Here is a 15601-nt window from a genome sequence, read left to right as displayed (position 1 = left end):
AATCCCCTCTTTTTAATCATCCCTCAACAAGTTCAGTTCCCTCCGTGTCTTGGCTTTCCTAATCCCATCTCTGCATGTCCAGATCCCATCTATGTATTCTTCCCAGATGACATATCCTTGTTTCCAAGGATATGCCCTTCTTTTCACTCACTTGGGCTAGTCAGTCCTTGCCAAGCCACAACTGTTTCTGGACTCCTCTGCCTGTTTTCTTATTCTGAGGGATGGAGATCACTTGCGCTCACAGACAGGCATCCTTGAAGAGTAGCCAGCTTTGCTCCATTCCTTTGTCTCTATGAACAGCTTCCCATGAGATCTCTTCCAGCAATTCCTTAAACAGCCTGAAGTTCACTCTCATGATTCCAATCTTTGCCAGGCTCACATTCCTCAAGATCACAAACTCACTCCAAGCATGGTTGCTGCAGCCCAGGCTCCCTCCAGTTTAATGTCTTTAATGATACCCTTTACACTGGTAGACATCAGATCCAGTAACATTTCACCTCTTGTTGATCTGCCAAATATCTGAACCAAAACATTATCATCGATGGACTAGGAGTCTCCTGGATTGCCTGCAGCTCACCATATTGCTTTCTGAGCAGATATCTGGATGACTGAAATTTCCCCACCAGGATAAGACTGCAAACATGACACTTCTTGCAGCTGAAGCATGAAGGCCTCCTCAATAGGCTCTCCTTGATCAGGTGGCCTGAAGTACCCCCCAGTTGCACTAGCTGCAATGAGTGGAACAGAGCAGCCAGTACCAGTTGCTATTGAGAGTATTTTCTCTGACAAGAACAAAATCCCACAACGAAAAGCCACTTTTGCCAATTTGATAGTTGCTGAAAGTCTGCAGAAAATAATGTATTAAAATTCATCTATGAGCCATCTTTTAATAGATTTGTCTTTACAGTTTTTCCAGCTCCAATATTGTTGGTGGAAGCATATCTCAATGCAATCACAGAATCAAAGAATGGCCTGGATTGGAATGGACCTCAAGGATCATGAAGCTCCAAACTCTCTGTCTGGCAGGGCCACCAACCTCCCCATTTACTAGATCAGATTGCCCAGGGCCCCATCGAGCCTGGCCTTGAACACCTCCAGGTACGGGGCATCCACAACCTCTCTGTGCAGCCTGTTCCAGAACCTCACCACTCTCATAGTAAAGAACTTCCCTCTAACATCTGACCTACATCTTCCCTCCTTCAACTTAAAACCATTTCCACTTCTGCTGTTATCCACCATTTCAAATAATTGACTCCCCTCCTGTTTGTAGGCTCCCTTCAGGTACTGAAAGGCTGCAATGAGGTCACCCCACAGCCTTCTTTTCTCCAGGCTGAACAAGCCCAGCTCCCTCAGCCTATCTTCGTAGGGGAGGTGCTCCAGCCCCCAGATCATCCTCATGGCTCTCCTCTCCAACAGTTCTCTTTCTTGTACTGGGAGCTCCATATCTGGACACAGTACTCCAGATGGGGCCTCACAAGAACAGAGTAGAGAGGGACAATCACCTCCCTATCCCTGCTGGCCACCCCTCTCCTGTTGAAGCCCAATATACCATTTGCTTTCCGAGCTGAAAGAGCACACTGCTGGCTCATGTTAAGTTTCTCATCCATCAGGACCACCAGGTCCTTCTCTGCAGGGCTGCTCTCAAGGACTACTCCCAGTCTATACAGATGTCCGAGATTCCTCCAGCCCTTGCACTCTGCCATGTAGAACATCACTAGGTTTACCCAGGCCCACCCTTTCAAGTCTGTGCAATATTCTGACACTTGGGAAAACCTTATTTCAGAATCATTGGCATTGCTCTGTATAGAATTTAGTGTCTGCCAAAAATACTAATTCTGTGCAAAGACAGATTTACAGAGTTCAAAACCTGGAATAGATTAGTAAAAAGAAATTCCACTTCATCCTATGGAAATCAGCTTCTACCAAGGAAGGCTGAAAAGTAAAAACAACTGTCCTATTCATACAATTACAATGCAATATCTAAGATAAGTATACGCCCTAGGAAAAAAAAGAAGTGTTAAAATAAGATTAATTGGCCCTTACCCTCTTAAAAAACTACTAACAACAGCAAAAAGTAACAGCAATAAAATGAGAGCACTGTTACTTATCACCAGCCTAAAAAACTAGCTGTAGCATATAATAAACAAATTTTTCTAGACCTGGAGCACACCACATACCTGAAGGTAGTCATCTGCTGGCTCTTCCAACTACAAAGGCTCTAGCAAATAACACAATTAGCCTAATTTCTATGGGCAATATTATTATGACATTATCTGTCCTAGAGTAACTTTCAACCAAGTAGTACAAGCCAAAGATATCAAGGAACTTTAAAACACTGCTGTGTTTTACAAAGTATTTAAACTGTTGACTATAAACTAAACCATAAATCAGTCAAAACTGCAACATTCAAGAAAAAGCAATGACAGATATGTGTTCATTCTTTAGCCAGAAAAACAGTTACTGACATATGTTTGAAATTCAGTGTTGGATTTTTGTTGTTGTTGTTGTTATATTTTTTCTTGTTTGATTTGGTTTTACTTTTTTTTTTTTTTTTTTTTTTTAATATATTTGAGAGCACAACATCAACAGAAATAGCCAATATATTTCATGTTCATAGAAAAAGTATTGGAAATACAAAAATCACATTCCGTGTGTGGTAAAAGTAAAAATGAATTCTTTATATCTGAACTTTCGGGCAGATTTCATTGCATTTGCTGTGTTCACTTTGTATTATAATGAGCATTTACCTTGCAGGTACACTTAGGTTTGTTAACAAGCACATTCACTTTTTTAGAGACAGGCTAATCTTATATTATAAACCTTTAAATTGTGGTGCTTTATTTTCCAGATAGCAGATTACCAGAAAATTTTAAAGCTGTCTGAATTAAACCTCAACACCAAAGGAGACTTGAACAATTTTACTTTTAAATGCTTTTCTCCCCCCTTTTTTTTCCACACAAGAATTCTCTCTGTATCCTAGATCTACGATTATATATATTCCTGTCAAGATACATAGAATCATAGAATCACCAAGGTTGGAAAAGACCTAAAAGATCATCCAGTCCAACTGTTCCCCTATTACCAATAGCTCCCACTAAACCATGTCCCTCAACACAACATCCAATCATTCCTTGAACACCCCCAGGGTCAGTGACTCCACCACCTCCCTGGGCAGTCCATTCCAGTGCCTGACCACCCTTTATGAGAAGTAATATTTCCTAATGTCCAGCCTGAATCTCCCCTGCCGCAGCTTGAAGCCATTCCCTCTAGTCCTATCACTAATGACATGAGAAAAGAGGCCGACCCCAGGCTCACTACAACCTCCCTTCAGGAAGTTAAAGAGAGCAATAAGGTCTCCCCTGAGCCTCCTTTTCTCCAGGCTGAACATTCCCAGCTCCTTCAGCCTCTCCTCATATGGCCCTCAATACAGAGACTGGATTGTTCATTGACATAGCTGTGGCCCCTCCTTCAATTAAAAGTACTTTGGGGAGAGCAGACTACACAATGTCTTATAAATTTCCTTATAAGAATCTACAGATTTAAGAATCAGTGCTGATGAAAACATGCTAAAGTGTAGATATGCAAAATGTAATTAAAGAAATTTTGTCATTGCAAGTTATACAGCTGCTTGACCTTGCTTTTATTTCAGCAGTGAGAATGCTGATCCCGATTAGGGACAGCCTTCCATGTTTTCAAAACACCAAACTCTACACATTATTACATACTGAGTTCTCATCACATTTCTGCCACACATCCATCACTTGAAGATATTGGCAGTGATACATACTCCTGCAAATGGAGATGACAAATGCTTCTAAATGCCTACATACCTAGTACATTATAACTGGTAAAGACTAAGACAAATTTACATTAACATATCTTTTAGTGTCAAAGCATAGCATACAACAGGCCTAGTTTAAGGTAATTCTTCTACAAATCCATGAGTCATATTTCTGCTTCTCTAGCAGGAGTCATTTGAGTTCTTACGATTCAAACTGAAACACTTCTAGGCTTCAGTGGTTATGTCATGATATTGCAAGCAGACCAAAAGGAAACATCGATCATTTTATAATCATGTTGGATCCAAGATCTTTGAGTTGTTAAAATCATTGTGAATTTTAGTAAACTGTGGATTCTGGATCAGAGGATAATTAACCAGGATTGAAATTATACGTACAAACTATTAAAAATACTACTAGTCCAGACGAGTTAAACATGATCTGGTGAACTTAACAATTACTTCAAAATCATAACTAAGACTGATTGCACTCCTAACACAAAGGTTAGGAACATCACAGCTATAACTATGTTGAAAGTTAGTGCTGTCTGACAAATATCAGACAGCTCTTCATGATCTGTATTGATGTAAAGAAGGCAAATTCATTTGAGTTACATGGGGGCTACCCCAGAGTCACTTGCAAACTTTAATCAAAACAGCTGTAATTTATAGGGCCCATGTAAAGGAGATACATGTTTATCAGAGTTCAGGAGTACTCTTATCACCATGTAAGGAGAAACAGACTTAATGAGAACTACTTCCCTCCCCCTCACTGAGGGGAAGTTTTTTGCAGTTTTTTTGGTCGATATTCGTTTGCTGTTTATGTGGGGTTGACAGAGGTCTGACTGCCCAAATCACTTCAAAAGGAAAAAAAAATTAGTCATCCTAATTTTTTTTTCAATCACTTTATTACACTTCTAAAATCGTTTCGACCACATCAGTAGAATATTGTTTCAGTTCTTTTCAATTAAATAACTGAAAATCAAATCAAGTGACATTTAATGCATTGCAACAATATCCAAAAATACTGTTATTAGGCAAATATTGTTTTAAAGTATTACTGAACTAGTCTTAATATTTGCATTACCTAAAGTTCTGTTGTATCAATCATCTATTTAAAAGAATGCAACTCTACAGGTCTTGCATTTACAATTCATGGTAAGATTTCCCATTTTGAAGTCCAAGCATACTATTTTTCTCAGATATATACGCTCCTGCTCCTCACACCCCCATTAATCTGATGAACGTGGATTTCCTGCTGTCAATCTAAACCATTACCACAACAATCAAGTTATCACGTAGCGAACCTGAATTATTGAAACATACCAGTTTTTTCTGATGTTCTGAGAAAAACCATGTCAGATGGGATTCGTTGATTCTGAGGAGAGAGGAAGAAAAAAGTACAGTTTATTCTAAGTAGAAAAAAAGTGAATTCCAATCAAACACCCACCAAGATCCTGTAATCAAAAGGTCAAACTTGGATTGAAACTCAATTAAAATAGGATTTATCAAAGCATTTTACATTCCGTATTTGCAATTCAGAAATCAATATTTTCAAAAAATTATACAATAAGCAAATGGCATCTAATCCTTTCAGATGTTCTTTATAAGTGTATCATAAATACTCAAAGACCTGGACTGGTATTTTTATGACTAAAAACAGTGCTTCAAGACTATAAATCACTGAATATGTTTCACTGAAATATTAAAAGTAATATTCTATTGAGCAAAATCCTGACAGCAAAAAAAAAAAAAAAAAAAAAAGCAATGACATTTCAAACATCTCAGCATTTTAAGCTGTACATGCAGTATAAATCAGCTTTTACCAGGCATCCTCTTTCTCACCCCCACCATACAAACAAACACAGAGAGGAAAAAGCAAGGCATGGAGTAACATTTTCAAGTTTCACATATTTACAAACCTCTCCTTTGCCAAGGCAGAATTGAATAGACTTCCCTTCTTAGTATTTAAGTCATACCTAGGGCAAGTTCACCTGCAGGCCTGTTTTGCCATTTCCTTTTCAAGTATTTAACTTGCTGTATCAATTAAGGTTTTCAATTTTTTTGCTGACTATAAAATGTCAAATCCAAGCTTTCGTAGATTAAACAACATTGAATAATAACTGTTGACCCACACACATAGTCTTCTATTCAAGACTACCCAGACCCTTTGCACTCACTAATCACTCGGAAACAAGGCATCTACCTGTACACCAGTTAAACACTGACAGCAGAGAGTTTAAGAATGAAAAACTGGGGAATTAAAAGAAAAACAAACAAACAAAAAAAATCTGACATGTCAAAACATGAAAGATATCTAAGACTAGAAAAGTACACTGACAGGCTAAGCTGATAAGAACCAGAATGAATGCTGACAACAGTGATAAGAGAAAATACAGAAGAAACAAATTCATTACTATCACAACTTACATCTGGTCCACCACATATTGTCCTGTTCAATTCTGGAACTAAACACAAAGTTCCATTTGCTTTTCACTTACAAACTTAAGTTTCAAAGGATTAACAATGACTAACAACTTAATGTTAAAATACACTTCATAATAATAATTTCAGGTTACTTGTTAAAATGATATAACACAAAGTTTTACTTTGAACAATATTTTCCACACAGAAATGCAGTTCCATCTGAGAATTTCAAGTATCCATGTTCAATGCATACTTTTTTTGATATTGCCTTGAAAATCACTTAATAGCTAAGGCTCATCTTTTCTTTTTGAAGAGCTCAAATGTCTGCTTAATGAAAGAGTAGAAAGGAAAACTACGTATGTAGCTGACAAAGCCCATGATATGACATATGTGAACCTCATGGATTTTAGCCTTGAAAATCCTTATGAACTTCCCAACTTAAGAAGTTAAGATATTTAATACAAAAACATCTCAAAACTTAATAAATTATTTTGCATTTCAATTATTATCAAACTGGAAAATTAATACTGTTAATTCAGCTGTAGCTCTATATTCTGCATAAACCACAAGCTACAGAAAACTTTAGTTATACACTTCAGAGAAGAAACAGCAGCACGGATGGGTTTCAAACAGGAATCAAGCTAGCCTGAAAATTTCAATTCAAAGCATGAAACAATGGAACATCCCAAATCACCAATACAGTGTATAAAATTCTGCCTGTAAATTTTAAATAGTGATTCAAACCAGAATAATGAACTGATTCACTGCAGCAAAGCAGAAGATACATTTTTGTAACACCCCCACAAAAGTCCTAACTACATTTTACCGTGACAATAATTGAAATATGTACAATGTGTAGCAGCTCTAACACACTTATTCCACTGGGTAATCACAGAATTATTTGAGTTGGAAGGGACATTTAAAGGTCACCTAGTACAACTTCCCTGCTATGAACAGTGACAACTGCAGGTAGCACAAAGACTGACTCCAGCTGTCACAGCATCTACAGGGACAGGGTGGAGTCTGTCTCTTCCTTTCTTACAACTCCCATTTTAGATGCTGAAAGGCCACCCTCAGGTCTTCCAGAACTCTTTCTTCTTTAGGCTGAACATCCTGCCAGCATGTTGACAACACAACACAGTATCATCCTAAAACTTGCTGAGAGTGTACTTGATCCCAACATCAATGTCACTGACGAAAATATTAAAGAGCATCAGCCCCGGTACTGATTCCTGAGGGGTGGCACTCATCACTGGCCTTCATCCAGACACTGAGCCACTGACCACTGTTCTCTGGGTAAGGTCTTGCACCTAGTTATTCGTCAATTTAATAGTCCAGCCATCACCTCCATATCTTTCCAATCTGGAGAGAAGGATGTTGTGATGGATTGTGTCAAAGGCCTTCTTAGTCCAAGTAGAAGACATCAACGGCTCTTCCCTTTCCCACTGATGCAGTAACACCATCATAGAAGGCCACAACATTGGTCAGGCAAAACTTGCTCTTGGTGAAGCCATGCTGGTTTTCCTGTATCACCTTTCTCTCTCTCACGTGCCTTAGTGCAGCTTCCAGGAGGATCTCTTCCATGATATTCCCCAGTGCAGAAGTGAGGCTTGAGAGGTCAGTAGCTCAGTAGGTCATCCTCACTACCCTTGTTAAAAATAGGTGCAATGCCGCCTTTTTCCAGACACAGGGAACTTTGCATTGTCATGCCATGTCATTGTGAGTGCCTTAGCAACTACATCAGCCTCTTCCCTTAGGACTCTGGGATGCATCTCATTGGGTCCCATAGACTTAAGAGTGTTCAGGATCCTCAGGTGGTCACAAACATGATCTTCGCTTACAGTGGGAGGATCAATGCCCCTCAGCCCCTACCTTCCAACCCCTCTGCCTTAAGGATGTGTGAAGAACAGTTGCCAGCGAAGGCTGAGGCAAAAAAGTTGTCAGCCTTTTGCTTGTCCTTTTTAATCTGAAAATTCTTCATGGTCAGCCAAAAACAAATTTCTAGTTACACCTTAACTGTTTATAAAGGCATGTAATTTTAAGTCACCATTTGCAGCAATTCTCATGCATTGCTAAAAGCACAACAGGTAGCAATTTGTATGATTGTCAACAGTATTCCCCTTGAAGATGCTGGTCACATGCAACCACAGCTGGTACAGCTTATTTACTATCTTCATTACTACAGAATATCACATTTGTTATACATCACAAGCACAGAAACAACCCAAAATGTTTCATATTCAGATTTGGGAAGAAAAAAACGCAAGACAAAGGGTAACCTTACTATATATTGTCTGCAAATTAGCCCTAAAACAACATAGAAAAAGGATGGGGAAAATGCAAGTTCAAAATTAAATATTTAATTAAATGACAATAACAATTAACCAGATAAACTGCCTTCATATAGATTAGCTATACATTTTTACAGCTTCCCTGCCAACCCTGACATAAATCCATTACACAAGTTTCAGGTTACTGGCTTCATGCCTACAAACTTCAGTTACTTCTAAACAGGCTAAAATACTTGACCAATAGCATTAAAATTTTGGAAAAGTAACAGCGTAGCAATCCAATACAGAATTAAATAGAAGTTCTAATAATCAGAAAGAGCTACCATGTTTTAAAAGCCATTAGCAAATTCAGTGAAGAATGCATGTTTCACTTTCACCATAACGATATTGAGTATCGGGTGAGTTTTTCAAGAATCAAGTTTTTATATCTCACAAAACCAGGCATTAGTGACATGACTATTTTCATATTTTAGTAGAAAACACACACCTTAATTTTGTCTTTTAAATGGGTTCTCTCTGCTTATTTTTTCCTTCATGTAAAGCAAATGTGTTAAAGAATTTGAATACATTCTTCCATGTAAGTAAGGCTAGGAACTGTATTGTGATTACTTTATCTGTAAGAAAAGAAACAGTTTATGACTGACATGTCTTTTTTCCATCAGGTTTTTCATATTTTGGAAATAAGTAGAAAAATTCCATGGGAGTATTAGATAAAAAAAGTCACTATTATTGCTGACACTGCAAAGCAAAGATCTCCTTGCAAGTATCCGATACCTAGTCACTATAAAAGATTGACTACACAAAAACAGATGGCAAGCACACTACAAAAATCCTTAACAAACCTCATTAAGGAGAAAATTAAGTTTTGTTGTACATTGCCACAAACAGCAGCAAAATGTTAATCATGTTAATCCTCACGTCATTTTTATAAAAAATGAAACAAGTTAAAAAGACAACACATATGACTTCAAACAATCAGAAATCCATGAAGAAACTATGCAATTTCAATTACCATGCAGATGAACTCAGAAATGTTTATTGATTACAGTGAAGTCTGAATATACAAGTAAAAAAAAAAAAACAAACAAAACTACAAGAACACTTTTTCTAAGTCTGAGAAGAATTAGAGCTCCAAGATAGATGTGTTTCCATTACTCTTACTGTTGGCCTATGCTGCTGATTACAGATTTTTTTCTAGAGATCTATGATAAGACAATAGCTAATGGAAGCCAAGTGCTTCTCTAGCTTCTGGGCCTCTATCAGAAGCTCAACCTCCATCCTGGAACACTAGTCATAATGAAAAACAAGGAAATTCCCTAATGCATCCACTCATCCTTGCAGAAGAGGCCAAATGCATCATTTGAAAAAATATGCAAGTCTAGCAGTGGTATTCTTCATTGCTCTCACATTATTATTACAGAATCTTTATTAATATAAACCTCTGCAGCTCAATGCTCATTCTTCCAATGCCCCTACAACTGCTCATAAGCTACAAGATCCTCATGATTTCGCATTTACTGTTTTGTATTATCCATTTGTTATGAACAATATACTTTTCTCATTGACTAGAATATTCATGCTTACTACTGAGTTAGAAATGAAAGAGGCGCTTTGCAGTTGTTTTCTGCATTTTCCTGCTGTGTATGTTAACAATACTTGCAGATTTGCAAATGCTGGTCGCATTTGACTTTACACTTGAGATTAAGGAAAAAAGTTCTGCACCCCTTTAGTGCTATCCAAGAGTGGCTTTTGAGGTATGATGAAGCTTTACTGGTTCACATTTTAAAACACCTGTGTTATCAACGTTACTAATACATTACTTATTAAAAAGCAAATGTATTATATTCTCATTTGATCAGAAATTGTTCCAGTCAAAAATCTACAGTAACTACGTAACAATCAACTCTTTTAGTTATCTTAAATCTTTGCATCACTTATGCATTCATAGAAAAACAATATATCTAGAAAAAAGGACCGGGAAGCAGCATGCCTTTTACAGCAAAAGGGGAATGTTTTAAAGCTAACAATACGAATGGCTCCTAACATTTAAAAACTGATGTTAAACTTTTGAGGCATTCTCCTAGTATTACCACATTGCAAAATTTTTACTTGAAGCTAGAGATACAATTTACTCAGAGCTGAATTGTTTCAATTACGCTTAGAACTGATTCAGAATTTATATAAAAGAAAGGATATTCACAGATCAAAGAAAAGTTTTTCAGTTATTTGTATTTGTGATGCAGTCACTAGTTAACCTATGGATCTTCAACACAAATGAGTCATTAATTTCACTGAAGAAATGCTGTTGATGCATCTTCTAGTCAAATACAATGTTAACTTGTTTCTTTGCCATTAGAGTGAGCAATTGAACATTTCACTCCTGACTGGTTCTTCCGCTTACAAGTCATACTCTGAAATTGAAAAGTGCTTAGTCTAGCAAAATACACTTCTAAATAGAATTAGAAAACATTTAATTTCATTAGCTTAAGGAACTCACACATAAGTCAAAAACAAAAACAACAGAAAAAAAAACTGTCTTGGGGGTAGGAAGGAGCTTGTGGCTGAAGTATAACAGACAATAACTGCATACATGTCACCAAGATACTCAATATCCTCATTAAAGGGAACTATACCTACCTCTTCCCTAAATTCTTAACATTACTTTTATATAATAAACATCAGGTTCCCACAGCATATGGTCTATATCTATATTCATCTATATGATGAGATAAATGCTAATCATCTATCTCAAGACTGATTTATCCCCAAAAGAAATTTCCCTAGTTTCCAAAGTTCTATTATAATTCAACAGGTGAATGAATCTTGGCATGTTTCAGGGAAAGTATACTATCTTTGCCGCCACTATAAACTTTCCTAATGCAGTATAACAAATTAATTCCAGGTTTAAAGATTAAAGCAAGTCTAAAAGTTTTCTTAATAAAAATAAAAATAAATACTCACTTTAAGTGTCCTGAAGAATATTTGGAATAGGTTCAAGTGATCACTTAGATAGCAAGGTAAAATACAATGCATGCCAGTCCTGTATATCTGTGAATGTTTACCTCGTCTATGCTAGCATATCCCGCTCAGAGGGTCTCAACAGAACATCAGGTACAGATAGCACATAAAAGATGTAAAGGGGCGAGAGGGGAGGGAATGTGGGCAGGACATAGTACTAACTACAGAGAAAGAAAACAGTAGTTTTCCCCAAAACAAACAAGGGTTTTCTTATATGTGGCTGAACAAAGACTATAACAAATCATGAGGTCTCCAAATTCTCTAAGAAAAAGGAAGGATATTTACAACCAAAACAAATGTAAAACAAATAGTGAGGGGAGTATATCTGCTCGAGGCGTTTTCCTTCAATAAAAAGTCATTTACTAAATACTGACAAGGTTCCACATTCTTCTGCCTGTCTACAACTTGCCACATAACACCCCAAACAAAACTGGATACAAGGACACACACTTCAACTGAAAGTAACTTTCTAGGATTAAGAGATTAGGTCTTCTTTATAGAGCAAAATGGAAATCATTTTTTGGCACTAAGAAAGTAAGTCACCCTTCCAAAATTAATTTTTTTTTTTATTTTTTTTTTTTTTATTTTTTTTTTTTCTTTTAACAAGAAAAATAAGTCAACTTTGAGGTTACAATAGCTTCTTAGCCTCCTACAGCATGGTATGACAGGGAATATAAACCACATACCTGACCTACAAGGAAATTTTCTCATTATAGGAAGACCAGAGCTTGCATTAAGATCTCTTTACAGATGAGTTTTACCTAGATCACTTCCTAAAACAAACCAACTAAAGTAAGCAACACTCTTTATTATGATACTAAAATGAAGGAAAAAAGAAGTTCACAGTTCTCATCCACCATCTACAACATCTACAGTCAAAGTAACTTGAAAGATTCCCCTCTACTCCCTTTTTTAAGAACACGGATATGAATTTAACTTATCCTAGAAGGCTTCAGACATCAATAAAAAGATCTGAAGGAAGATACTAGAAGAAAGATATTGGTAGTCAGTCAACTTTAGTATGCCCATCTAGGAATGCACAAGCCAAAGAATATCATTCAGTAACTGCACACCTTTTACTAGTTAAGTTTAAGCATATTCCAATTTATAAGATATAAGGGCTTACATCCAATTAAGCTTATAATTAAATCCAAAAAGAGACTTCAAGTTTATCAAATAAGACTCAAACTAAAATATTACTTACTTAGTATTTCACAGATAAGTACCTCAATATACTTCTCTCCAGAAGATAATTAGCACATTAATAATCTTTAGTCTCTAAAATATATTTTAAAAGTATCAACCTTTTCCACTATGATGAGGTCTCCAACTTGTATGTCTGAACTCTTAACTTGCACTTTACCTTAAAAGAAAAAAAAAAAAAGAATATTAATGCCTGCCTAGGTCGATTACAAAGAGTCATTAAAATGTAAATGCAAGATGTATTTCAAGATATTACTGTTTGGTAAAAAAAAAAGTTACAATTTACACAAAACTGATATTTGAAGAACATACTAATCAATAGATGTAATCTCTAAATAGATAATTAATTATGAGGTTTTGAAAGTATATAGTCTTCAAGGCAATTAGCTACTGAAATAGTATTGGAGAGATACTGGAGTCTGATAAACAATATCAATAATTGAGTTACATAACTGGAAAAATGATGACTTTGTATCACCTACTATGCACCACCCCTATGACACATCAAAAGTGGCTAGGCTTAGTCACAAAGCATCTTACACAGAAGTTGTTGATAATTGGGCTTTGACCAACAGGTAACTTTACTCAGTCATACTCATATCATTGACAACTGGCACTGCCTAAGCCTTGTTGGAAATAATAGTAGAAAAGGGGTAAGTCAGAAAAAATGCCTAAGTACTTCATTTTAGGAAATAAAAATGACAATCTGAGATTTTTCACTTGCTGGATCTGTCCGTTCAGTAACCCATGTGAACAACCCATCCAAAACCAGCACATATAATTTTGTATTTTTTGTAGGGAAGTTCACATTTTTTTTATGACAGTTAAACGTTAATATTATTATCTGAAAGGCTGAGGAGAGGTTAAGCTACTGACCGAAACATGTGACTGTTTTTCTCACTAGAATTGAGGATTTCTAGACACAGACCCTTGCTATAACTTCAGGAAGAGTTGCTTCCCTGAGTTAAACACAGCAAAACCACAGAAAAAAAAAAAAAATAAAAAAAATCACCCTATAGACAAGCTACAAATCATCCTCTTCCAAGATACGTAATAAGCAGTAAATTCAGATGTGTTAACTCAGGTTTATAAATATATATGCACACATACATTTTTTACATGTGTATATACACACATACAGCCTGGTAAGTTGAAATGTACATCCATACAAAATCTTCCCCCATCAAAAGCAGTAGGTATCTTGTTAAGCATGTCAAAACACAGACTTAAGAAATTAAAAATCAAACTGAATGAATTACAGAAAAGATGGCTCACAGAAACACAGCAGAAGCAGCAATCAGCAGTAAGTAGTATTATGGACAGCAGATTAGTGCACATTCTATCATTTCTCACTCATAAGATGTATAAATGAAACTAAGGTAAGTCCCAAATCCTCATTGTAATTCTCAGTGAAGAGAGATCTGGCAGTTACTTTCACAAAACTCCTACATTTTACTACCTGTGACTGAATGTATACTATAATTAAAGAGAAAATAACTAAAGTCATATTTAATGCAAAAACAGCAGTTTCAGTTTACTTAGTGAATTTATTCCTATAATTGATCTGATTTTCAGTATGCTTTCCAAAATATTTGCACTTCCAAAACAAGGAAATAATATCAGTGGAGATCAGAACTATTATTTTGGTCTGTCTGCATATTTTGGGAAGCCTGTCTTTGTTACTGAAAATCCATTAAAACAATCCAATTTTTTTAGTTGCCTAACACATCCTTTCTTCCCATTCTTTAGCATATAACCAATCACATCTTCAGTCTGACTCCCAGTCTCATCATAACCCAACTGTGAGGGAGAAGGGAATAGCAGAACTGTCGATTATAAAAGCAGTTACAAGAAATATGAGTATCCTACAGGAGTATTATACAACTGGGATGGGAATCAAGTTATCATCAATCTCACAAGTCAACATATTTCGACTTAAAGGGAATTCACAGGTCTGCACCAAGTCCCAAGTTTTGAGGAGAGGTAAACAGCATACATCAAAATAAATGATAATAAAATGTGCATAAAATAAATGATAAGATTTAATTTGCTTTCTGTTATCTTTTCTAAAAAGCACAGAATTTCCTATTTTGTTTTCAATTTATCTCCTGAGAATTTCCTAATAGACACAAAAATCCAAGGACTTATGCTGTGTTGCATCTCAAAACTATGCCACCTACACAGCTGAATGTGAATAAAGCTATTCCACATAATTAACCAAATGAAACTAACAGCAATTACATCAATTTGAACAACTGAAATCTCCAGTCATGTTCTAAAAGCATCTAAAGTAAAGACCAAAAGAGACTAACATTTGGATGACAAGGTAGAACTTCCATATCACTCTAAAGCAGACAAAAGCAAAGATTCCAATAACAAGGTACACCAACATAAACCCAGACATCATCTTCCTTGTACTCAGCCTAGTAATTTGATGAATTTCACACAGCAAATATAGAAGTTTCCTTAATAGTTCTCTAGGTGACTAACACTTTGGAATACCTTCTTTATAATACACTTATATATCTTGTTGGAAGAGTTTGGTTATAAATATGGAAGCCTATGACATAAGAACTATTTCTACAATGAATATGAACAACAAGACACATTCCACTAAAAACTAAATGGTTCAGTGTGGCAGTAATTAAAAAAGTAGCTTTAGATTTGGAGACGCTGGCAAATAATGCTTTCCTCTAGATCAGCAAAAAGGAGAATCATGAGATAACATTTTAGAGAATATTAAAATATTACAAATCAATAAAGATGCACTTGGAGAAAAAACTCACTATGTTATTTGCTTCATAAACTATTCTTGCTAACTACTTTTTTCATTAGAAACATCTCAGTAGCAAAAGACTCTTCATCACTCGTGTAATTACTAACA

General features: G+C 36.1%; 1 protein-coding gene across 3 annotated transcripts in view; it reads right to left on the bottom strand.

The window, feature by feature from the left end:
• ATP9B (ATPase phospholipid transporting 9B (putative)) overlaps positions 1-15601 on the bottom strand; it is a 149560-nt gene that overhangs the window by 101981 nt on the left and 31978 nt on the right. For all 3 annotated transcript variants that reach the window (XR_011902803.1, XM_072328536.1, XM_072328535.1), the window contains exons 6-7: positions 12819-12877; positions 5105-5156 (exon numbers count right to left, since the gene is read on the bottom strand). Coding sequence is in view for 2 of the 3 variants with exons in the window: in XM_072328536.1 (XP_072184637.1) it covers positions 5105-5156; positions 12819-12877 (111 nt within the window). In the remaining variant the exon portion in view is untranslated. The remainder of the gene's footprint in view (positions 1-5104; positions 5157-12818; positions 12878-15601) is intronic.

Source organism: Excalfactoria chinensis, chromosome 2 (assembly GCF_039878825.1).
Source record: "Excalfactoria chinensis isolate bCotChi1 chromosome 2, bCotChi1.hap2, whole genome shotgun sequence".
Taxonomy (NCBI): Eukaryota; Metazoa; Chordata; class Aves; order Galliformes; family Phasianidae; genus Excalfactoria; species Excalfactoria chinensis.
Note: the sequence above shows the minus strand (reverse complement) of the source record. Positions and strands in the feature narration are given on the sequence as shown.